This window comes from Labrus mixtus, chromosome 1 (assembly GCF_963584025.1).
Source record: "Labrus mixtus chromosome 1, fLabMix1.1, whole genome shotgun sequence".
Taxonomy (NCBI): Eukaryota; Metazoa; Chordata; class Actinopteri; order Labriformes; family Labridae; genus Labrus; species Labrus mixtus.
Genome location: NC_083612.1, coordinates 31750114 through 31777412, shown reverse-complemented (window position 1 = coordinate 31777412; position 27299 = coordinate 31750114). Strand labels below are relative to the sequence as shown.

General features: G+C 38.7%; 1 protein-coding gene across 2 annotated transcripts in view; it reads left to right on the top strand.

Annotated features, from left to right (window-relative positions):
- Positions 1 to 27299, top strand: part of LOC132977518 (carbohydrate sulfotransferase 8-like) — a 222964-nt gene that overhangs the window by 54525 nt on the left and 141140 nt on the right. The window contains exon 2 of one of the 2 annotated variants that reach the window (XM_061042150.1): positions 9102 to 9292. In XM_061042150.1, the coding sequence (XP_060898133.1) occupies positions 9133 to 9292 (160 nt within the window). In that variant the 5' untranslated portion in view covers positions 9102 to 9132. Of the gene's footprint in view, positions 1 to 9098; positions 9293 to 27299 lie in introns of both variants that reach the window. The other variant, XM_061042142.1, reaches the window with a different exon arrangement.

Genomic DNA, 27299 nt, shown 5'->3' with positions numbered 1-27299 from the left:
AATGAGTAAGGTCTTTTACCTGCTTTTTGTGAAGTGTCTCGAGATAACACTTGTTATGAGTTGGCGCTATACAAATAAAGTTTGATTGATTGATTGATAAAAATTGAATTTTACTAAAGCACTCTTTGCCAATGCATGTTGCCCCTGTCGCCAACATGCAGTGTGATGTCCTTGTTGAATGTTATAACAAAAAAAAAGTTTTATTATATCAAAACTGAATTATTTTTAGTTTGATGAAACATGAAACACAGAAGATTTAAAGTTTCACATTTTAACCATAGATCTTTGAAGTCTGCTGATCTGCTCCACAGGTCAACCCACTCACCCCTGAGGAGCAGTGCACTAAAATATGACTCTACGGGGACATTGGCATGTCATACTTTCCGTGAGCTCAATGGGCCCTAGCCCCTAGCCTGATACTTTTAATACTCCGCTATCACGCCAACACATCTGTTAAGAACACAAACTGTGCTCAAGAGAGATTAAGTGCAGGAAAAGCCGACCCAGTGGGTGCAAAAAGGACTCACAGGTCTCAGTGCCTGCATCAAGAGTGTACCCCATTGTAATCTGTGAATAGCCATCTCACCTCAACCTCCATCCAGCTCAGGGAAGACACACATTTTGATGGGAATTACCTGAAAAGGTCAAAAGTATCAGAATTATAGAGACCCAGTAAGGACCCAGAAATGTGATAATCATACATTTGATACAGTTTCCCCTGTTGGGAATGAAAAATAAAGCATCACAAGCTCTTTCTTAAACCTTGAAAAACAGTATTTTATACTTTTAACAAATCTTTCAGTTGGGGATTATCTTTGCGACAGAACAGTTGGGTAAATAAAATCAAGTAGAACAAAAGACAGCAGTTGCCCATTTATTAATAATTGTGTTGGCGAAAGTGCTGTCATCACAAACAATCGTGCTATTAGTGTTTGATAAAGGAAATCCTTGTTAAAGTGAAATGATTCATTTCCTTTTTGATATTTTGTCTTATTTAACATTTGTTTTGGACAGAAGGCAGCTTGGTTCAGATTGTAGAAGTGTCACTTCAAAAGAGATCTGTCATTCTGATAAGACATTGTTTCAAGTTTCTGAAGGACATCACAGTTAAACCCTTTCTTGACTGGCTGTTGTACACTTTCATATAAAAAGAGCATTTGTTTGGTGGGCATAATTTGCTTTAGCTTGAAACCAAAAGGCAGTGTTCTTTGATGTGTTTGGGACATCAAACACAATCATCTTCATTACTGCTCCGACAAAGAGTGCTTCCTTCCCTGCATAAAATGGGACGTGTTATGTCATTTCTTGGCGTATACATCTGTTTGGAAGGAGAGAACAAAGGCATTGTCTTTAAAAAGAAGTGTTCTTTGATCATAATGAGATGTTTGTGTCAAGTCTCAACAGTTTCAAGGATTGTGTCTTTATCTTTTCTTTAATCATATCAATTTGAATGGAAATAAAAGCTCTTTTATTCAGCTCTGCCCTGCTTCACATTTAAATACATTGAGGTGTATAATACAATTCAAAGCTGTCCAAACTGCTGAGGACAACCACATACATGAGGATTTCAAGATGTGTAAAACATAATCAGGATGGTTAGAAGGTTCTGTATTCATACAAGTTTTAGCCAGTTATTTTACATCTCTATGTGAATAATCAGGTCCACTGTTATACAACCTCAAGGAGGAATTCACTAAGAAACATACTTTGCTGCACATATGCACACACACACACACACCTTTTCACTTTTAGTGCAAAAGAACACAGTTGATCCGGACCATGAACTAGCCGGGACCGAATTGGTAACAAAAATGAATGTCGGTTCACCTTTTTCTCGATTCACTCTCACTGTGTCTGCTCGTATCTACAATCAGTAACTTAGAGATAGTAATGTTATCCCACAGCCTGCTGTAGTCTGTGATACAGTGCACCCTCAGTGCAGACTCCACTTTTCACTCACAACACGGGCTGCAGGAGCAGCCAGAGTAACACATACGCTAACTGCACAGTGTGCTTATGTTATGTGTTCTCAAAGCTAAATCGAGACAAATGCTTGTTTTTGTAGATTAAAGTCAAAGTGAGTCAAAAAGTGAGTTTCGGACCCTGAGTTAGATCATCCACTCGTGTCATGTCACTTCATGTCATGTCTTGCCTCAGGAGACCCCCCTACCCCCTCCTGTCAGACCGAGATAGTTTCCTGCTGTTTGGGGCTAGCACAATGTGTTTATGTTTTTTTAAATATTATTTTGTATGCCTTGATTCTGTTCTGTTCTGCTCTCTCTTCTGCTTCACATTTGAGTCTTTCATTTTTGATTGATGCTATGCAACTCGTTTTGGTAATAAATAAGATAGAAATGCACGTAGCTTGCAGTAAAAGACTTTTATTGAAGCTTAGAAGCTTTTGACAAACAGTCTGAGTTAAACTAAATAATGGGACCTGCTGAAACCAACGTGCTAAAAGCAAATTGAAGCATGTTTTTACATTGCAAAAACAAAACATAGAATAAATGCATGCTTTTCACACATTGATACATCTCCTATGCCATCTCTTGCACTTGACTTGTGAACTAGAAATCTCAAATTTGCACTTTCAAACATCTCTCTAGTAGCCAGAAACAACAGACATATGTTTACCTGACCCCAATATCTGGTACAACATTTAGGTGATGAAACTGTGGGGAAAGAGCTGGGAAACTGGGATTGTGAGGCTTCTGTGTAAATGACATTGGGTCGCAAAATGTGAATCTTTGTTGGGTAATATAATAAAAGGGAAACCTCTTCAAACGTTCAGCTTTCCTTTTAGTGTAAAGTGCCTTCGAGTGTCTCAGAAGCGGTCAAGCTGGATAGTAATGAGTACTCTTAGCCTGCAATGAGAGAGTTTTTTTTTTTATATGTGAAGAGACAAACTAGCAATGGTGAAGTCGAAATGTGATCAGAATGAGGCTAGAAATGATCATGTCCAGCAGTAGCACCAGAAGATGTTGTAAATCTGGATATCACAAATACGACATGCCCTGACCAAGCGGCAATGTCTGTTGTTGAAAAATGAAACCGATGCAGAAGTGCAAAGTACTGCAGTTTGTAAAGTGTGGCTGCGGAAGCACCAGAAGTCACACCCAGCCAAAAAAGCCAGCTTTTGAAGCAGAAAGTAACATGTTTACAGCATGGTTAAGAGCGAAATTTGTCTGACTCATATCATATCTCGATCAGCATACACTGTATTTATTTGTTTATTTTAATTAATCTGTTTTGATTTCATGAAGGATAAGCATTATTCAGAATGAGGCACGTAGCTGATCTGACTGACAGGCGGGCACAATGTAACAGTTTGTCAAGAGGCTTAAAACCCACCTTAAATGCAGCTGACTGAAACTTAGCTTGAGACAGCATTTCCAGCATGGCGACCACCATCGATGGGACTCCAAAGCCCCCTGCAGAGACAGATGGATGACGTCACTCAGGCTTCATCCATTAATATTTTACAGCCTATGGTCCTGACCTGATTCCTGCACCCTGACAAAGGTCCAGGCTTAAATATGATTGATGATTGAAAAGTTTTACTTAAAGGTGGTGTACAAATGAGAATAAAGTGGTGGCGAGGGAGAAAAACCTCCTGGTTGCTGCTTGAGTTGGCATGGTAACTGAGCATTCTTCACGGAATACCCATCACTAAAATCACCTTTAAATATGGCTGTACATGTATGCATACACCTCTATGAACACATCATGAAGAATTTGACACAGGCATTCTTCTCTTTTTCTTATATACATTTCTCTCCATCACTCTGTCTTCTCCGTTGCTCCGTTGGCTTTAAGATGAGGGAAAGAGCAGAAGATATGACGTAACTCCTCAATATTATAAAACACAACAATTATTTAGTCTACTGAACACAGAGGCTCCATATCCTCATTATGCAACAACAATCAACATGGCCTTCTGTACAAAGATCACTAACACTGTGCTATACTTGTATTTTAACCTTTGTCAAAGCTCCTCTCGTTCACGAGGGTTTGAAATGACTTCTATACTGTACTGGAATGATAATAACACTCATTTAAATGGACTTTTGAGTCATTAGAGAGGAAGAAATATGGAAAACAAGGTCTCCTTCCCTTCAAATATAGGGTTGGCTGCTCATAGTAATAATGCGTCTGCACTGAGAAACCCATTTTAACGACTTTATAATGTCATTTTTCTATCTAATGCGTATCTGTGCCTGTATCGCGTCCCCTTCAGAGTGACCTGAAAACATTCATATGGAAATGAAATGTCAATGAAAAGCAGAATAAATGGGTTTCAAGGTGGTCTAATGGTTTCACATCTCCATGACTGGTTTAATCCTTACAAAAGCAAGAGCTGTGATGTTTTTCCCCTTTGATATGGACATCAATGCCATGTCAGTTAAATTATCATCTGTCCAAGTGAAAGCTGTCTTTTCAATTTTAATGCTATCCTATGATGACAGCTATTGACAGCGTATATGCTGTATTTTCACTGCAGGACCAGTTTTTTCTAGATGCTAATGGCTTCCACCTTTTAGCTTGATGTAAGAATCTGTCAACAACTGCTCCTATCTTTGTAGCAATGACATTTGAATTGATTAAATAGGCAGAAATACAGACACTGAATGGACCAAAGTTTTAAGAGTAGCCAAATAATAGTTTTTATAATTGTAAACTGTTAAAAAGTTTAAAAACATGTGAGGCGTTTCTTGCAATTAAAGCCTATAGCAACATTATTTTGAGGGGGAAGCAATAAGAGACTTAATAAAGGAACATCCTCCCAAAAACATGCTTTCTCACATGATAAACTAAGAGCAGATAAAATAAGAAATCTGATCATAAGTCATGAATAGAATGCAAGGTTGTTATGCCAAGCATTTATTGGCAGCAATGGTAGAAAAGTTAACCAACAAATGCATCCCTCCTTTCTTGCTTCCAATAAGCCCCGCCCCCAAATCAGTGGACGCAAAATGTTGGAGAAACAGCACAAACTACTAACTTAACAACCTATATTGCAATATTCTAAGTGTCTGCTGTCCAGAGATGAGTAAAACTTCAAAAGGTGGGAAGCAGCAGTTATTACTATTATGTATGTCTTTTCCTCGTTGGCAAAGACATGCAGGGAGAGGGAGAGGTCAGAGGTTAGTGTAGCACATGAGCACTTCTTATTGCTGATTGGTTGAAACATGTTATTGCCCGCTCTGACCGCTGTTGTTTTCCAATTTTCACAGCAAAAACCCCAAAATCTTTTCAGCAGACACACAGAACAGACAGCTATCGACCAAGATATTAACGGTCACATATTATGCAAAATACACTTTAACATGTTTCTCTAACACTAACATGTGTCCCTAGTCTGTCTGGAAACCCCCAAATTAGGAGAAAAGTTCATCCTCTCCATCTTTTACCTGCTCCACTTTTCAGAAAATGTGTTCTCAAACATGCCGTTGGGAGATTTTCCCCTTCATGACATCACAAAGGGCAGTAACCCCTCCCCCAGGTGGGTGACACTCCCACAGCTAGGTGTTTGTTCTGCCCTCTGAGTCTGCCTTCTCACTGTAAATAATTGGGCATGGAGCAAGAAAGCCTGAGCCACTAAGCTTTCAAGAGGGACGTGGTCAGATACAGCTCATTTACATTTAAAGGTACAGACACAGAAACAACCTGTTCTGAACAGGGCTGAAATAGAGGGGTTTATAGAAATGCTTAAATACAAGATCATAGAGGAAATGTAACAGGAAACTTTACAGACATTTTTTGGGGAGCTCAGAGATGTATTGGTTGAACATGAGTATAATATGTGACCTATACATTTTAGACATTGGTCTTGTATTGATCAGAGTCACATACAGTTTGACTAAAATGATGGCCGTCCTCGATGAGCTGATTGTGATGTTTTTAAAGGAATCAAATGTGAAAAGTGAGAAAGAGTTTGTTACTAAGTGAGATAGCTTTTATGATTAAAGCTTCATATTAATCATGGACAGGGTGTTTGTTTTGTCTAAAAATAATATCCCTCCAGCCCTTGTAGACAGTATTTTGATAACGTATGGTCCTCAGAATGGAGGAGTGATGTAACTATAATGGATGAGACAAATCATTATGAACCTCTGATGAGGCTGCATCAGCACTTAATAAAACAAGAAAAGCAACGTTTCATGTGGATAAGATGCTTACTTGATAAAACTGCAGAGTTCATGATTAAAAGGATATTTCCTCGGGTGTTTTAAAGTGACTTGTTGTCTCTCTTTGAAATAAATCCACACATACACACTTAGTGAACATTCTCTCGTTCTACCACTCTGAATATTTTTCCTACATTTTTTTTTGTTTTCATGTCTTTTTGTCTCACAGCTTGTTACCTTGATTGATCATATGGTGAGACAGATTTATCCGACCATCTGGATTTTTATTTCACATGTTTATTTGTAGTTCCTGTTTCCTGCATTATCTCTGTATTTTATCAGCCTCATAAACAAGTTGACTAAACAACTGAATTCCTGACAGTAGTAGCTCTGATTTGAGCATCACAACATGAAACATGTCACATGTGTTATCTAACTCACTCATTAACAGCTTTTTTATTACCTCTACTTTCCACATAAGATGCAATTTAAAAGTCTTGACATCATGGACACTTAGTCGATGTTATTTCCTGCATTGACAACCCACACTTGGAGTTAATTTGCACATTCATTTGGAGACAGATGCTACGTGGTCTTTGTGCCGTATAAACAGACTCCAGGGTCGGTCTGCAGACGTACCAGTCCAACTTAACTCATGTTTACCCGACTGAATCCTTACAAACAGAGCACAGATTTCTTTATTTGGAGGAATTAGTTGTTAGTTTATCTTGTTGCCGTGTTATTTAAGACTGCATGATTTTTTTCCCTCTAATTTAGATAAACACAGGTGCTGGATTTAAATAAAGCTTTCCTGATTTAATTTCTCCTTCTGTGTGTCTGTTACCGCAACTGAACTGCTTTAGCTATGAATCTCCACATTGAACCCTGACATACTGATGGTATAAAGTATGAACCTTATAAGCATGTTTAAATTGATCAGGGGTCTTTCTTGTGCTCACGTCAGGTCATTTCTGGACTATTTTGTTTTGGTGCAAATCAGGAGTGACTTTGATTTAAGTCAAGAGATACTGTTCTTTTTATCACGAGCATACACAGCATTCATTTATCATATTCAGTTCTGATGCAAAACTGAGTGAATGACCTTCTTTTATAATATCATGTAAGTCAAGTATGTCAGTTTACAAATACAATGAAAGTCAATCAATCAATCAATTTTTATTTGTATAGCGTCAACTCATAACAAGTGTTATCTCGAGACACTTTACAAAAAGCAGGTAAAATACCTTACTCATTGTCTGTTAACATTACAAAAGAGCAGGTAAAAAGACCTTACTTATTGTTATGTTACAAAAAGCAGGTAAAAGACCTTACTTATTGTTATGTTACAAAGATCCGGCCTATCCATCATGAGCAAAAGTTACAGTGGTAAGAAAAAACTGCCTTATTAAAAGGCAGAAATCTTTGGCCGGATCCCCGGCTCATGACAAAACAGTCTTCACAGGCCTAGACTGCGCCGGGCTTGGAAGGGGATAGGGGGAGAGATGGGATAAAATGCAGGAAGAGGGATAGGGAGCAAGGGGGCGGGGGGAGGCAAGCTGTCCATCAACAATCAACAAAGTATTAAAAGTACCGTTGAGTCCCTGTTAATGTTAGCCTTGATGTGCTCTCCAAAAAAATTGACCTTAGTAGCCCTACATATTCCCATTCTGCAACAAAACATATAGCATTAGTAAAGTAAATGTAAATTGCTATCATCATTATGCATTTGAACTTGTACATTGCGTCTGCTGTTGCGTAAACATTGTGTGATTTCACATTTTTTACGGTTACGGTGATGCAGAAGCGCTTGAGGCACAGAATGTATACAAACGGTTAAAGCTTTACACACACACACACACACACACACACACACACACACACACACACACACACACACACACACACACACACACACACTCAGACAAGCACACACAGTGATTATCCACGCTACCAGCCCCAATACAGGGTGTATGTAGATGTCACAAACACGAGTAAAACAGGCCAATATCTACTTTAATTAAAGACATATGGACGCAACTTACATAAAGACACAATGGACCAGCTGACATGAGCCCTGTTCCACCATCAGTGGAAGAGAAATGGAATAAACAGAGTACTCGTCAGAGTGTAGGAAATCGGGATATTTGCCTGACTTTATACTAGTTTGAAGCTGAACAGAAGTCTTTTACAGTAACCTCTTCTTTAACTTATCTAACAAATGTGTTGTAGTAAACTGTATTAGTATTAGTCAAATTGTTTATTAGTTTAATTTTGGGATGTACCCACTAATGTCTTACTGCTACGAGATGCTATCTGGTCAATGTGCTTCTTTAAATCTGGTTAGTAGTGCACGGCGAGCAAACCCATTAACCGGAGCTCCAGTTTGAGCATAGCATTTGACATCGAGGTAGCGAGGGCCATCATTTCAAAATATTCATAATTATTATAATTGACTAGTCATTATGGTGCTGACTAGCGCGGGTGATGAGGTTTAACGGTGTAGTCGACTAAACACCCACATGCCTAGTTTTAAATTGGATAAATGAACAAATTAGCATAAAATGGAGATAATGAAGTGTGAAGCACCATTGGTTTATACATCAGTGATGTTAAATACATAGAGTGAGTCACCTTTTACTACTGAGACGATCAAAACTGCGTTCTAGTTCAAAGAACAGCTTTATTATTATTATTATTATTGAGACAGAGGAAAAAATTCATATCAAGGATTATTAATGTAGACTACTATGCAAAAACACAATCCCTGCACATTTCAGCCAGTGGGGCTCCTGGGTGAACATCATTTGATTTCCTGTCATTAACTGAAAATTAGTTAATAATGATCAAAAAACATTTTGATCTGTAATGCATTGATTCAAAGAAAATAATGTTCATATGCTCACTCTTCTTTTGTCTTTGTCTTGCTCCCCTGTCTTTTCCCATTTCCCGCTCTCTTTGATTTTCTTGCAGAAGTTATTACATTAGTGTCTGACTGTGTCCCATCATGCTGGGGATGAAGTGGAAGATGGTCGTGGACTCCCTGCGAGGACGGAGAAGGAGGCTGCCCTGTTCGCTCTGGTTCCTCCTGCTGTTCGCCGCTGGAGGTCTAGTGCTCTTCATCCACCAGCGAGATCTGTCTGAGATGGTACAGCATCAAGGCCCAGGTCAGTCTCGACTTTAACAATATGTTTTTTTAAAAGACTGCACTCACACTTTCCCAAATAACACAGATCAGTGTAAACACTGCAACCATTGGAAAGGAGGGTGGGGTTGTTAAGTTTAGTAGATGACTGGGGTGTGATCTATATACTCATTTATATTTGTGATTTCACTCCAATACTTTCAAAACCTCATAAATGACACTGGATTATTGTAAAAATCCGAGTTTCATTCTTTTCATGCTGAATATATCATCACAAATAAAGTTGTTACGATATAAACTGAGCATAAAGCACAAAACTTTAAAGTCCCTTTGATAATCTCTTTCTGTAATCATCATCGTCATCATCATCATCATCATCATCATCAACCTTTATTGAAGTTCTCGGTGAGATCATTGAGGGTGACCCTCATTTACAATGATGCCGAGAAAACATACATAAATGACAAACAACGAGAAATGAGATAAAGCTACTACAGAAAATAAAATCAATAAAAGAGCAATAAGAACAATAACATATATACACTAAAATAATTTAAAAGCTTGAAATTACTACAGAGATAAGTCAGTCATTAAAATCAAATAAAACAGTTACAGTCAGGTATTGGGCAGTTAAAAATAATATTTCTAAAGTGTCCATAAGGGATAAAAGTGCTCAAGTTCAGGTCCTGTTGTAAAAATATTCCAGGAGTTTGTAGCACTAACACTAAAAGCAGTTTTCCCCAGGTCAGTCCTGGCATGAGGAACCTGGAGAACCAGCCTCTCTCTCTCTAGCGGGTTAAATGGACCAGATGTAACAAGGAGGTGATATATGATGGAAGCTTTCCAGTAAGGGCTTTATAGATAAAACGATGCCAGTGGTTATTGCGTCTCTCAGTAATAAAAAGGAAACTATACTTCATACAGAAAAAGACACAACATGAAGAATAACATAATCATCATCGTAATATGTTTCTTCTTGTAATTGATACGTGAACGTTTCATATCTAAAAAGTAGAGATGGGACACATCCAATCTGATATCAGTATCAGGTTTGATATTGATGTAATTGAACTGTGAGAAGTGACCGCAGATCTCCTCCATCAAGACATTCAGACGAGAGAGAACAGCTCCTCATGTATGATCGAAAGTACAAGTCTTACACTTCAGTTTCAAAGGTTTATTTTGAAAACCTGACAGTTGTTGCTGCTTCCTGTTTGTATGTGAAGCCAGCACACTTTTCAAATACAGTTCTTCAGAATAAGTTCAATTTTTATGCATTTATTTTGTTGCACTTAACAATATGAATTATGACTAGAGAAATATCAGTATCAGTACATTTGTATCTGACTCGGATCGGAACTGAAAAAGTGGATCGGTGCATCTCTACCAAAAAGAAGTGTCAGAAAGAGAATCATTGATTTATTAATCTTCGATGACATAATACATTTATTTCCATTTTTCAATAGTTTTAAATTACAAACATTGAATGTAATTACGACAGAGAAAAAAAATCAACTTACACCCAGAAACACAAATGACATGACACGACATGAGTGAGTTTACATGAGGAGGAGTAAAAAGAGTGTTTTTGTGTTGAAGAGATACTGATGTATTGTTTTGTTAAAATGACATTTAGATAAGAGGGGAATAAGACGAGTGCAAATGCTTATGACATTTATAATAACTTAGCATCATCCTTGTGATAGTATGTCATTCTAAACAGCAGATCTTTTTTTTAAACACATTGCAGCTTTTATTTTAAGTATAAAATGTTTTCTGTTAAGTTTTGCAGAAATGTTGAAACGTCATAATATAATTTAAATATCTGAATTTCCAACAGTTACTTTTGCATGATGGTTTGCTTCTCACAGTATTTTCAGAGCTGTACTGTAATATAGTGTTATTGTATAATGTATCAGAGCACCGCTGGCTGTGACTGTGACACTACTAGTATTGTAGTACTCGAAATACAAAACCATGGTCTCGACACCACATTTTGAAAGTCTCTGTCTCGTCTCGGAATCGGAAGAATTTTTACTCTATCTTGTCTCGGTCTCAGACTCCCCTTTCTTAAAAGAACGCATAACTTCAATCCATTCATAATTTGATTTGTATCCCCCTCAAACTAGCTTCAGCTCCACCTAGAAACAGAAAGAGAAGAAGCTGAGGCAGGCATTTAGCCTCATGGCAAACAAATGCAGCCACTTGTTAGCATCTTACTAATGTGTGTTAATGGGGCTTCTAGGGCTTTTGGAGACAGCTTCAAGTGAACACTTGAGGAACAACAGTTTAATGCACTTCTGCATAAGCTTTCATTTCCAACACTGGAGGTTGCTGCTTGGTTACGACTGACTGCTGCTGTGGCTGATGTTGACAGATTGTTTCTTTAATTATGACTCTTGTCATAAAATGACAAACCTCCAACTGTTCTTCTTTTGCGGCTGCAGCCATTGCTATTATTCACTTGTAATGACTAAGTATGTGACATATTTTACTTTACCATGTGTGAGCACTAACTATATGCAGTCGCTGTGTATAAGCATTAAATATGTTTGTCCTGGCTTAGCTGTGCAGTAGAGCTATCTTAACTTTGTTTAAAACACATCTGTCATATCTAATGTATTCCTTTAGGGTTCAAATCCTGCACGTAGCCCTATCCCAAAACTGAGACCATAGAGAAGAACACAAAGGCAGCTGAAGGCAGCTTCAGCTTGCGCAGGCAGGCAGAGCAGCAGAAGCTGTGATCACAGCCAGCAGCTGTGTACCATTGCAGCTCAGCCGTTGAAAGGAGTAATGAGCATTAAGTGCATAAAGCAAAGTGTCACACCATCTCTACTTTATAGTGGTTCCCTGAACTGTCACCACACTTACTGTTTGTTTGGGTCAGAGGGGATAACAAAGGTGGTACAAGGAGAAGCTGGAGTAGTTCAGAGCCTCCTATGTGTCCTTAACCTATAGGGGAAGAATTGAATCATAGAGAGAATGTGTAGATCTTTCATCTCTCGTGTTCTTGTATTGATTTGAAATACTATTAGACAGCTTTGCTGAACAGCTGCATTTCTGCTTAATTTAATTTGGCTGTTTAAGTCATATCGACAAGGAAATACTCCAGCCGAATGATTGAGTTTTACAAGAGCCTTAAATATTGCAAACACATGCAGTAGTAGTGTAGCCTAAATGACAAACGCATATGACCTTGTATTTTTGCAACAGAACACATAAACTACAGAAATGCACAATCGATCAAAAATAGAACCAATGACACTAAAGCATGCACACAAAAACAGATGTACAGACACTTGGCAACAAAATAAAAACATATAGAATAAGAATGAATGCATACATAGGTGAGCTAATGTATAAGCAAACATACAAGCACAAGCAGGCAAGTTTCCACATGAATGAATAAAACGATGTCATCACATGTAATCTTAGCACAAATAAAGTACACATAAGAAGATAATATTGATATGTGATAAATGAGTTGGATATTATATGTTTGAATTTTGCATTCAGGCTAAAGCATCACGCTAGAAAAAAACCCCATTTGTTCCCTTCTTTTTAATTCCAGCTCAGTGGCCTTGTGGTCAGAGTGTCCTTCATGACGAGGTCATACTTTCAATTTCCAAATGAAACCTTTGTCCTCGTAAAGGGACCCGCTGAGCTCCTGTTTGGCACTCCACATTAAGGAGATTGGGGTTTAAGCAGCCGTGATTGAAGAGCGTCCTGAGCGTCTAAAACTAAGCTGCTTCATGTCTCAGGAACAAGAGATCAGCTGCTTGCTTATGGGCCTCTTTGGCTCGTTCTACACTTTCCACCTAAATGAGAGCAGCATTAGCTGCATGTTGTTGTTGTTGTTTTTGGCCAGCCTGGGCCTCTCATTTCAACACGACTATGTTTGCACACTGCTGGCACTCAATTTGGATTTTCTGTTTTTTGAACATAAGGGTTGAAATCAAAGGGTAATTCATGATAGGATACAATACGCTATGATACATGGTACCTGGCCCAAGGTAACGATAAGATCACAATACAGCAAATTATGCATTATTTGATATATTTGCATGACAAATACTGATGCATGACAATTTCTGATTAGCCGAAGAAAACACAAGACCCCTTAAAATGTGAAGAGCAGGATTCATGTATTCACAGCAGTTTGGTTACCCATCATGCTTCATGCTTTAACTTCAAACTACTGCTGTCCCGCATCACCCTGCTGTCTTCTTCTTTTATCCCAGTGTCTATATCTTCTTTGAGTAGCTAACTTCTGTTCATGTTACCGTCATTCATGTCATTAGCAGCACTGTGAATTTAAAATTTGTGAATTTAATCTTTTTATAATACATACTTTTTTTTAATCCCCAAGGAGAAATTCTGTTTTTTCACTCTGTTATTGAGAGAAATGCTTCTCACACACAAAGGCCCAAATTGCACACATGCACAAACATGAACTGTGGATAGCATTAGTGGAAAGATGTGAGAGTTGGGCCGCTACACACCTCGACAGTACTCGGGAAGTGACCTGACATCAGCTACCAGACCAACTTCCATATTTTGAGCAGCAATGGGACTTGAACCGGAGACCCTCAGACACCCAACCCAAGTCCCTATACACTGAGCCACTGCCGTCCCAAAGAAGAGTCATGAATAAGTGACACAGTCACTTAAATTGGCATGGAAATGTGTTCAGAGGGCCATTTTTATTTATTGATTGAAATTTGGCTTCAGCTATTCGATTATTTAATCACACCAGTCAGGATGCCAATATACTGCCGTGTTGAAACATCCTCTTTTGGATATTGTACCTCATCCTGATTCTGGGTCATCCTATGTAGTTCTTCTCGATAACACATAAAAATACAACTCCGAACATGTTTTCAGTGAACTATAAAAAGTTGAATGAGCAGGTGAGCAGGTCCATACACTCTCTGGGGAAAACCCCTCACCAGAGAAGCTGCAGTCAGCTGAGTTGTGACTCTACGGTGTGTCAACAGCACTGTGAATCATGAATATCAGAGCAATGTCACACTCCACAGTAATAAGAGCCACTTAGCCAGAGTGGAATCTCTCCTCAACCCTCTAATACACCCCTGATTGTCACATGCTTTCAGGCACAGTGGCAGGTGGGAAAAAAAGCTATTCACAAAGACACACGTAGTACACACAGAGAGGTACATATACAAGACTGATGAACACATTTTGTTAAAATATACAAGTCATGACAGGCAGTGTTTCATATTCAGGACAAATATCACACTAAGACCCATTAGAGCTTTAGAGAAGTTAGGTCATGTATTTGAGGATTCTCTCAAAATGAATAGTTACATGTTTCTATATTTTATGTTCAACAACAACCAAATGTATTCTTAAGCTCTAACTGCTACCTGATATGGGCCTGTGTCCACAGGCAGCACTAGAAGCACTAGAAGCACTCATAACCTCTGTTTCAGAGCGCTTATTGTCGCTAGGTTATGAAAGTTCAATTCTGCTTCCCTCTGTAATGTCCGTCGTTAAATATGAAAACAATGTAAAGGAGTCATGTCCTGGCAGCAGCTCTACACCTGGAAATTGTGTCCTCGAAAAGACCAGTCAGACCTCTGCCATTGTTGTTGACAAAGAAAATGTTGTATGTCCTGCCCTGTCTTGATTCTGATTGGTTGGTGAGGTAGAAGTAACATTGACAAGGGTGGCTCTGTTCAAAATGTTTAACTGTTTTCAGCTGTCAGCACAACGACAAAAAACAGCTGACACTGAGGACGTTTTTGCACTCAGGGTGCGCCATCACCTGTCCATTATGTCAGAAAAAAACAGGCAGTCATGCAATCCTACAATTTAATAAACAAACATTTAAGTTCTTAATATTCATTACAGGAAGAAGAAAAAACTAAACACACACAACTACTACAGTTAGACAGATAAGCATTCATAACAGACACATTGTTGAATCTTGGGTGTTTTATTTGAGTTACAGTCTTCCTCCGTCTTTCTTGCCCTCCCTGACACTTTTTTTAGGATTTTCATATAATCCTATTGTTTTTATTGTTTTGGAAAAGAAAACAGACGTGTATGTCGCTCAGCATGATGGAGCTGGCACCTCTTCTTGTTTCACAGATTCAGCTTGAGAGGTTACAGCTTTTCATGTTACCTTGGACGTAAAAGTCAGGCAGCTTTGCATATATGTTATATGTTAGTGTGGGAGGATGCACTGTACATTCATGCTTTAACTGTAATTTACATCTTTTTCCAGCATGCCTCAACATTTGACAACATGTAATTGTCTGATTATGACGATCAGATCTGACCTAACGGGAACAATAATCATGATTTTCATCTGAGCTGTAGAGCAAAGTGATTATTTCCCAGCTTGTGCATGTTGAAGTAATTGGTTAATTGTAGCAAGTGCTGCAGTCTCAGACATTTATAATTACTGTTATCAACAAATTTGTGAATTGGAAATACTCCATGCTCGTACAAACATCATCATACTGGGGCGGCAGTGAATGGTGGAGTCCGTAGCCTTTTAATTGGAAGGTTGGTGGTTTGATCCCCAGCTCCTGCATCTTGCGCTGTGTTAATCTTTTGAATGAATCAGTCATTACTGATAAACTATTTGAATAGAATTCCCTGCCATAAATGTTTGAATGAGCTATATAAGTACAGTCCATTTACCATGTACATTAGATGAAGTACTCTAATTAATGAAACTAAGCTAAAGATGTATTAATGAGTGAGTGAGACATTAAATAAGTGAATGGTTTGTATCTGACCTTGGCTCTGTCTCTTTGGTCTGTTTGTCTTGAAAACATTGTCAGCAGTTACTCACTCATTTATGTAGGCTAATATAAAAGTTGAATGTATTTTTATTATTATTGTCATTTTATTGGGGTTTTGTAGGGTATGTATTTCACCGCGTTAAAACTTGCACTTGTGACTTTTACTACTAGTGATGAATATCAGTGACCTGTTTACATTACACGTTGACTCAGCACTTTATTCTGTATGTAAAGGAAGCTGCCAGTAGCATCAGTCAAGCATCACTATTGTTTCTCCACGGCTGCTACATTCAGTGCCTCCTACCTTTTTACCTCATTAGCTTTTGAAATGTATTCGGTCTTCTGTATTTTTCAATCGCCCACTGGGGATAAATAATGTTGATGGTTTGCGGTCCCCATAAATATAAACCTTTGTATGTGATGAAACATTTGATGTGCATATTGTTTTTTTTGGTAATAAGACTGCAAACATCCCTCGAAACATCAGCTTTGCAGGTATTGCAAGGAGCCCTAGCTTAAAGTTGTTGATGTAACGAGTTTGAAATACCTCCTCCGGACCAATACCAGGATCAGGTTGGTATATCTCTATGTATAAATAATGTAAAAATACATTTAAAAAAGATTTACATCACTAACAAACATCATATTGAGATCTCTTGAAAAGGATCTTCAAACATAAAATGGATCGTCTCTGAAGTCAGGGCAGTCATGATGGAAAATAAAGAAAACATATAAAAAATGGATGTTGATGTTTTCAGGAGAATCTAATACCCCCCTTAGGTTTTGTCTTTTAAGCTTCTCTTTGAAAACTTTAACTACTACATGATGCAAACAGAAGTTCACCTTTTTTTTTCTTCTTCAGCTCATCTTCACTTCTCCACCCCCACTCTGTGTCTGAAAGAGAAACTACTTGATAGAGATATATGATTTATTTTTTTGTGTTGGTGTTAAAACAGTTATTAGTGTGTGGCCAAGCTTAAAGTCTAATTTTAATCTGTATTAGCATTATAGGTGTTATTTGTAGAATGTTTACACTACAATATCTTAATTAATAAAAAATGAACTGAACATGTTTTACATGTTTTTGTTGTTGTGGAGTTCTTACATTATCTCTAATATTTACAAAAGTTATCAAAGCCAGAGAAATCTTTATTGTATAGTTGTAACAGATACAAAATGTTTATCGTTGCCATGGAAATACCAAATGTTACGTCAAAGACCGCAACATAAGGATGCTGGAACTGCTACTGAAAGCTGTTGCTGTATGTGCTGATGTGATAAAAATCGTCATGTAAATTATACTTGGATACATCGTCGGTAAACATATTCTCTTCCTGAGGTCTGTTTCACTCATTTGTCTCGACCACGGTCAACTCTGAGCTCGTTTTAGTTGGGGGAGGAGGGGGTGGAGTAGCAGAGAGAATCACTCCCATGATTCCCCGCCAGCCTCAACGTCATCTGTTTTGATTGAGAGCCCCCTGGTGGTTGAATTTTCATACTGTGTGTTTAAGCTGCTTGAGAGTAATCATTGAGAGAGCTGTGTTTTGTATTATTTATTCTCTAATAATGTCATGGTACCATTTGTCACCATAACAGACGATGTTACACAGAGTACGTCCATGTGTTGAGGTCTTATAGTGCATCTGTAAGTGGAACAGACAGCATTTGTTTGTTATTTTGCCAGAATCGAGTGACCTGCTGAGAATGAAAAACATCAGAGCTTTTTGTTGCTGATTTTTCTTTCTTTTGATAACCAACCATTTTTCAACCTTTTATAGTGTGTGTCCTGGGATAAGTTTTGCAGCCTAAGCACATCCTTTTATCTCGTCTGCCATATCACCACTTGAATATTAAAGTAAGAATTCTAGTTTACTAAATCATGCATGAGAGAGTTGCTGCTGTATACAGAACACAGTGGCTGAACTGTGTCTCCAGCCTCCTCGCTAAGCACAATGAGCAAGAAGTATCTTTGCCTTTAAGCTATGGCGCTTCACCCCAGCAGAAGCTCATATCTAATAGAGCCGAGTTATAATACATTGGGTGTCAGCTTTTATCAGCCTCCCCCTCCGTCTCCACCTCTTTATTTGGCTTGCAGTGATCTTGAGAGCTTCATATCCCGTGGATTCGATGGCCTTCAAAATGCTAGCAGAGAAAACTGCAGTTTAACTGGCAACAGCCTCCTCTTGATCTCTCCCGAGTAATTGTTTAAGGACAATTGAAGAAACAGCAGCCACTTTCTCAGAGAGACACCTTAAGAGCTAGCAGCTTAGATAAACTGTCTGCAAATTCGAACCTCTGGGCATTTTTTTTTTCCAGATGAGTTTGGCAGCGAGGGCAAACTGCTCTGGTGAGAGGGAGGTCGGCCTGTGTGGCGTCTGCAGAACACCTGATGCAGAGGAATCAATACATGGAGGAGAGCAGGCAAAATTGTTGCCTTCTTGTATTTCAGTGAAAACGTGTTTCAACTAGCAAGCAAGTACCTACATCTCAGTCTATGTGACAATAACATGCTTTTAATAAAAGTATTAGCACAGCACAGTACAGATTAGCATCCAGAGTCTCTGCTGACTGTGGCTCTGTGGATGGAATCAGACAAAAAACAAAAACAAAACTTGCTCTTTAAAGGCTTTATATGTGATTTTTCACACTTAAATGTAATAGAAATCAAGTATATCCTCTGAAAATAACTCTGTGAGTCATGACTGTCTACAATGGGTGTAACACCAGAGTCCCACTGTCTGTGATGTTTTCAGAGTTTTCAGAGTCCTATCTTCACTTTGTTTACATCGCCAGGACGGCCGGCTGACTGACTCCTCCCCTCGTGTATAAAAGTTGTTTAATTGAGGGACTAGAGAAAAGAAGAATAACATACTGTACTCACTGCTTAACTGTGTTTCTAGATCACGCTCATTTCAGGTAAATTTACATGCAGTGTGAAGATACGAGCATAATAAAGATCGCTATAGCATTAGCATGCTAACAGAACAATGCACCGCGGGTTGTTTTGGTTTCATGCTGGTGCTCAAGGGCGACATCTGCTGGATCAAAAAATCGCATAAAAATATAGAGATCTGAAGATCTTAGAGAAACCATGGGCTGTGGTCAAATAACTTCCAAATGCAAAAACCCTACAAACTCCCCTCCTGGATTAATATAAAAGCAGTAGCGGCTTGTGGAAACACCTAATGTTCAAGAAATGAAACTGTTCTGATATTTAGCTGAAAGCTGATGTTTAAAACACATCTGCCTCTTGGAATAAGATAAATCAGTTTTGGTTTTCCATCCAGCATTTTGTGTATTACTGTCTCTGTGCGCTCCCAGATGCAGCATCCAGATGTCACAGTTCAGATTGTGATCAGCTGTTAATGACACTGACTAATGGTACATAAGCCTATTCATTATCAAAGTGCCACAACACCTACCAAATGAAATAAAAAATAAAAAACAAGGGTGTGAAAACAGAATTAATTTCTGTTCTAACAAGTTCCAGCAACAAATCAAATAACATGTCTGATAGTTGTTGAAGATTACAGACAGGTGTGAATGGATTATATAATCTTCTCATATTACTGAACAGTGCTGGGATTTAAAAAAAAAAAAAAAAAAGCAGACTGTCCTACTTACTTACTCTAGATTTGTAACTACTATTTTCAAATCAGACTTATATGAAGACTTTCAAACAGTTATCTGTATTAACATCTGGATCTGTTTGGAACTCAGGTAACTTAGAAGAAGATTCTGTGTCAGTGTTGTGTTCGATTGTTTTGGCCAAAAAGGGGAATTGATGCAATATTTCTATTTCCTTTCCAATGTTGTGCTGAATTCAAAATCTATGCATTGATGATAGTTCTATGATGGGTAGATCTTTTGCTAACGCCATCTGCCCTGTCTCAAGGTCCGATTCACAAAGGATGTAATAAAATAGCAGTACAAACATGTTCAGCTTGTTTTTGTACCTGGTTGTTGAAGCACCTTCACTCCCTCCATGCTGACTGAGATCACCCTCATTTCAATCCGGAGAGACTTAAGTAAGAGTTAACAACTGTTTATCTAACAGTTGTTATATATATGCGATGTCTTTGGCCATTAGACTCCGTCATGATGACTTCATGCACTCAGAGGAGTTAGCGAGGTCGACAGCAGGATAGGATACCCCCCTGATGGAGTGTAGACACTGGTGGTGGTGATAGAAGAATACAGGATGTGATGAGGAGTGGGATTCTGAAGCTGTATCTGAACTCTGCTGAGCTGGACTGGAGGTGACTGGGATGGAGGAGGGTCGCAGCGATCACCCTGAAATGACAAACTGTCTGCAGATGAAAGCAGCAGGATGATTGGTTGAGAGAAGTTGTAGCAGAATCTGGTTTGTTTATTACTTAAAGTGTAAACACCAATAATCAGCTGATCACCAGAGTAGGGACACCAGTCTCATTACAGATTACAGAAAACATCTCTTTTCCTCGTCCTGCCCAAGGGCTCTGGACGCTATTGGTGGAAAAAGTTAGCCTGTTTGGGCCAGGCTCGAGAACCAGACAGCCAAGCACATTTTCCCTGAATATACTTTCAATGTTAAAATGTAAATAAAGGACTGTATTTAAATATAATCTCATTATAAATGAGAAATCACAAATGTTAAATTATTGTATTATTGGAAATTTGTGCATGACAACCCATATGAGCAATTCTTTAAAGACGCAAATGATAAGACTTTATTCTGCACTGATCATGTGAAAAGATAGGAATCATGAATGCATGTATAGTATACAGTACATAACATAGATGAAGAACATTTGCATGCCAGCACAGTTAAGCCTAAATGACACCAGATGTGTTTGCTTTCACTGGTTCCGCTGTGTCTCCGCTCCGTCCCAGCTCCGGCAGCCCGGCGCACTCCGTAGCAGATACGTAAGGCTTATATTTTTTAAAACAATCCGTTTTGACAGTTCAGAACAGCGACTGTCTGTGTTTTCGTTTATGTGTTTTAAAGGGTTTCATACAACATACATCTTATTATCTTGGGCTATCGCGGGTTAATCTGTAAACGTACCGTGGGAATTCGAACGAGGGTGAATGGAGCCTTAACGGGCTGGAGCGGACACAATATGCACACATGTCTGGTGGAAGTTCTGGATTAGAATATTTAAAGATGAATGCAGTTTCTTTCTTTATCATTTGCACAGTTTTAGGGTCAGCAAGCGTTGCACGAGGCTGCTGTTTTTAAAAAAACATCTTCTTAAAGACAAGAGGTCATCAATATCTTTGATTATGTTTCATGTCTAATGAGGCTGACTTCCACTGTAAGGGTGTACAGGAGGGTTGGCAAGTAAAAAAGGCTGAAAATGTCAGACTCCATTGACTGACTTTCCATGAATGAAGTAAAACACTGTGCTCAACACGGCTCTCCTTCTTATTCCATGTTACATTTACTCCCATGACAAAGCCCAGTCTGTTTTACTGCTTCTAAGACGAAACAGAAATAAAAAGTCTATATCCAGTGATGCAACATTTAGGCAGCATGCCACAGTAAGCTGGCAGCTGTAGAGGAGAATAGGGTTTGATAAAGCACTGGAGAAACATGCTTTTAAGGATAATAAATAGTATAAACCTGGAGAGACATCCAGACAAACACTGCGATGTGCAAGAGAGGTTAACAGTTGGGAGTTACTGGGGACAGCATCGAGGCAAAGTGAGATAAACAAAGATAAACAACCTCATATGAATCATAGAGTCTGGTTTTTTTTTGTGATCACATCAAATTCATATCAATTAAAAGTTCAAGAAAAAGTGAAATAAATGGATCACATGGCTGTCCACCAGTGGTTTCCTCCACCTCTCCCTCCCTCTGTTCACATGGAGCCTGCCAGGAGCTGGGCATATTGTTTCATACTCGAAGGTAAAATTTGATCTCTCCGTCAGAGGTCCGGTAATCCCTTAAGCCTTGTCTGCTTGCAATGTCCAATTCAGCTGTCTCTTAATGTAATTAAATTGTTGCTGATGACCCTCAGAGCAGTGCGATGGCTGCATTTTTACATGTAAATCCTCCACTGGATGTTTATGGAAAGACAATGGATGTTGTTTTACCCTGATTTTCTGTAAATTCATCCATGTGTGCAAAGCTCCTTTAACAAAGCCTGTTTCTGTTGCGCTGGCACTATCCCCTCCATTCCTCCCAGAGCGAGAAGATCATTGGAAAGCAATACTTGGCAGAGCTAGCTCCATAACAGTGTTTTTTTTGTTTTTTTTTAATCAGTCTATGTTAAATACACTTCCTGAAAACTAAGGGTTTTATGTACTTTGAGAAGAAGTAGCACACTATACCTTTGCCTCAAAGCTTAAAGTCAGAATCATTTGACATCTGGTATTAGCTACGGGCTTGCCAGCAACTATAACAGCGAGCACTGTTCCACATGGAGCCTCCCCTTTCCCCTGTTTATCCCCTGTTCAGCACAGGAAACCTCAGAGAAGACCTCTGGGATGCCCTGAAACGGGATAAAAAAAAAAAAGAAAAACAGACTATTTTCATGCATTGGGTATCAGGTGCAAGCATCACCGTCTCTGCAGCCTCTTTCAGACTTTGGCCGTGGCAATTGGATTTAAAATGGAGCCGCTCAGAGGCAACTGCAAGGTCATGTGGCTTTCCATTAACATTAATGCCCAGGGTTATGCCACGAGAGCCCTGCAACATAATCTGTTTTTCCTGCCATCTGATCCTGCAGTCCAATAGCTTCTTTATGCCAATCTATACAAATAGATTTTATTTTTTCATCATTCCTGCTCCAGCAGAGGTCAGTGTCTGGAAAAAGTGAGCAATTTAAGGCACTTATGGAAAGCTTTTAGAAACACTTTCAGGTTGTAATAATATATATTTTTACTTACATATTCAAGTAAAAACCTTGTTTATTTTTTTAGAGGAGAATGAAAATGAATTCTTAGATGCTATCATGATTAAAGCATCCTTCTGTGTGGTACAGTCCTTTGGGAATGACTTCACAGCCACGAATAACATTTCTGCAGACTTCTCTCCTGATGGTTCTCTACTCTATAAGAAACAAACTTCAAAACAGCCGAACATGTGCTATCCAGAAAACCATAACATATGAAAAGAGGAAGGATTAGTGGGGGGAACATTGATTGATAAAAAGCCCTGAAAAACATTTGCTATGATCTCTCTTTAAACACAGCCGAGTTGATGATGCATCTTTGAGCCACTGACGAGCAGACAGGGTTAGGACCCCTACTGAGCATCAGAGCACGGCTTGGTGGTCCTGCTGGTGATGGGGGGGCTTTCATGTTGCCCTTTTCCATAATGCCACGCTGGGTAACATTAAAAAACTCCAAAGGAAATAAAACAGAACAAGGCTAGGGCACCAGGTGGATCCAACAGAGAGGCTGATTTTTTGAAAATGTCTTTGAAGACGGTAATGACATATGCTACCTCTCAACGCTGTCACTCTGTCCCAGACTATGTCAATGCAAGAGTCACAGCTGAGGCTCAATATGCTGTCTGTGGCTGTGAACACAAAAAGGATTCATCTTTAGGATGACTGCTTCATATAAACTAATACTGTTTTAAAGTAATAGAAGGTAAAGCAACAAAAAACAAGTTCACAGTAACTTTTATTTTACAATCTGTCATTTTCTGCCCATACCTGAATGTTTTGGATGACTAATGTGAGAATCATAAAAAGTATAAAACATGGACGTAGTCCCAGTGATGTCACCCACTGGTTTTCCGAAGAGTGGTTTTGAAGCCTATTTGAATCGGAATAAAACCTCCTGGCAAACAGCTTCAACGCGCCAGCTTACAGTCCAAACAGTCATGACCGTAATTCTGCACAACTAAAATCCTTAATAAATAAAAATCCCCAAAGAGTGTTTGCTATTTTAGCATGGGTGTGTTTTGGAATAATAAGTCTTTTCATCCAGCCACAAGTGGACACTCGAGGAACTGCAATTTTGTGCACTTTCGCATTTGCAAACTGGAGGTTGGACAATTTAGAAATATCACAACAAAGCATGTGCTGTTGTTCTGAATGTATGCACTGCTGGGGTAAGGGGCAATTGATAATTAAAGACAATAACATTCAGTGATGATATTCAGTACAACACCGACCAAAGACCAAAACCGCCGAAATGTAGGGACTGTTGTATTGTATTGTAAAGGTGTTCCTCTGTAAGAATATCAATCAGGTCAGTCTCTGTATGTACAGACATGCTGCTGCTGCTGCTGCTTGACCCAACACCTGTCTTCTCTCTCACTTTAACTTTGTCCTGAGCTTTCAGAGTCTACAGTTGTTCTACTATCTGTCAGACACTGACTCTTCAGACGTCTCTGGAAACAAAAGGCATCTTATTCCCATGGAAGCACCAATTAATCAGGTCTGCCCTGGTTATCAAATCCTACTTTTTTTTTTTTATTACGGCAACATGAGTGAAAGAACACAGAGCCAAAACTGGTGTCTCTGCTCTGTATCCAATAAAGCAAGAAAAACATGTTTTGTTTTGGCCAAGTAAAGCAATGAAATTAAAAGAGAAAGCCAGTTTCAAAGAGAGTGTAGAGGAGTTTTTAATAGCAAGTATACCAATCAATTTGATCAATCACCCAAGAGAAAAATCAATGAATTTGGCAATTCATGCTCTACAGAGCCTCATCTGTACTGTAAGTATTGCAGAGAAACTCAACTATAGAAACTTTTTTAATGTTTTTCAAAGTACTATAATATACTCATGCTTAGTATTATTGTATATCTGTTCCAAAGCCCCAAAATATTTGACCAATTACTTACAAAAGTTGAACTTATCCACAGTAGTTATTAAACATTACTTTTTTCCATTCCTGTAAGCAGCTACTCAAAATTCATTCTGGGCATTTAGTGTTACATTGCTCAATCTCCATGCCCTCATGTTTTTTGTCTTTTGCAATAGAAGTGTTAAACCACAGTGTATACATTTTATTGTAGTTTGATAGTTGTTTGCATTGGTTGTAGTGTTGTGAATGCTTCATCTCTCTTTTGTAAGTTGATTGTTTTGTGTGTGTGTGTGTGTCTATCAAACCCCGTGCAGCTGCGATGAGGATAATGCCTCTGTTTGTAGGGCGCTTGCTTTAACCACTAACCTATAACCAGCATCTCATACTTCATCATACTTTACTTGAAAAAGGGAAGAGTAGCTGTACTATGCAGTGTGCAATAAATCTGTGGCATGGTTCTTGAGACTCTTTTCATTGGCCTACACAATCTTTTTTTTCCATTTTGAATTGTTATTTACCTTTAAGACAGCAGCTTTGAGTTTCATACTCCCCTGTGGAGTTTCTCTATCTTTCTGATATCTCATGCTGAGGTAGGTGCTAGACAAGGTGTGATGTATCTGCTTTTGCCAGGAGATAACTGATGAAAAATGGAGGCAACCAAGCATGAGTTAAAGTCTTAAGTTAATTTGATCTTGCGACAGGAGATACTGTGTTGTACATCTTCCTACATTAATTAGAAAGACAGAGAAGTGATTGAGCAGATTGATCATACAGGTAACCCCCTCTCCCTCCGGGATCCTATCTGTCCTTTTACTCAAGTCTATGGAGTATTGAACTAAACCACCTATCTCCACAGACTTTTGTTGTTAGGAATATCTCCGCTTTCTTCCAAGTTGGTGGGGATATGACATTCCAATGCCTGTCTGCAGTCTGACACATGGAAACTTTGTCTGTAGAATTAATTTCATCAGACAGCATTGATGTGTTACGTAAGCAATATGATTTTTCTAGTGTCACTGCCTTGGTGAGAGCCTGTTCATATCAAACACAGTGTTCCTGTCAGAAAACTTGTCATCACTACTGCAAACACATCAGATAAGCAGAAAAGCTTGTCTTAAGTATTCCCAACCAAAAGGAGCTTACGCCCATATTCCAGTACGGGCTTGAGCAGCTGAACGCCATAGACAGAAAGAGACATACAAAGAGAGAGAGGAGAGAGAGAGAGAGAGAGAGAGAGAGAGAGAGAGAGGGAGGGAGGTTATATAACCACTATTTTCATCAAGGAGACATCTTGAGGCTTCAAAAGCAAAGCAGAGATAATAAATGCCAATGTTCAAGGTTGCTGAAGTTATCATGTGCTCAGTAGGAAGGAAAATGACGAGGGATGGGTTTGTGTTAACAAACCAGAAGTTCTCATTTTATTAATCTGTTTAAAAGTTCCATTAGTAACTGGGAGTATAAGTGAAATCCTCCCCAACATTACGATGTGATTCTCAAGGCTATAGTCTGTCATGAAAAGATAAAACCGGTCTTTATAGTCCAGAGAAGTCTTGAATACAGAATAACATTTTTTTATCTTTACCCATACACCTTTAAATTGGCCTCTTAGTCTACGATCACACTGCAGGCTGAATGTGATTTTTTTTTTTGCTCGTGTGACTCAGACCAAATTTTTCTTTTTTTTTACAACAGTGTGATCGGCACAAGTCACATGGAATCTGATCTTTACTCTTCAGATTTATGCCACTTTCATCCACACTCATAAGTGGATCCAAATAGGATACAGGTCAGATCTTTAGCCATGTATCCTCAGTCTGAACAGCTATAGGTCAGAATGCATTGTGACGTTGACGTTCACTCGCTTACAGCACGAGAGGAAGAGGAGGGCTGACATGACAAACCATGTTCAACAGACCTGGGCTTTTATGATCATGGACACGCCTGCCGTCAGCAGATTGGCATATTTTATAGACTAATCTAATTAATCAATATGTGGTGTGTCTGACAGTTTATAAAAGAATATGAAAACATAATTGAAACCAAAAAGTACACTTCATTTTATTTCTTATACATACAAAAAGTAGAGGGCTTCAGTTCTTTGTTCAGTCTCTGTTGTAGGATGATAAATATAAAGCATTAATAATATTTTACAATCATAAATTTAATGAACAAAATGACAGGAAGCGGCGTGTTTGTCGGTCTTTCTCTCTCACGATCAGCTCCCAGAAATGATGAAAAGATCTGATTGGTCAGAGTTTCATACAGGTTGGTTTCTTATTTAAAACATTATCCCGAACACAAACTGTTGTGGAGGAGGTTATGTTCAACATTAGTTACCATGCCGATCTCCCTGGGTAACAAGTGAACCACCTTCATTCTGAAAAGTGAAACAGTTAACCCTGCAGTTACCTTGATAACTGGAAAGGATTCGCTTTGTTCTTCTGCGGGAGGTTGTAGATTTTCAGTGTTTTCCTCTTCACACCGTGCTGCGTGTGGAGTCTTTG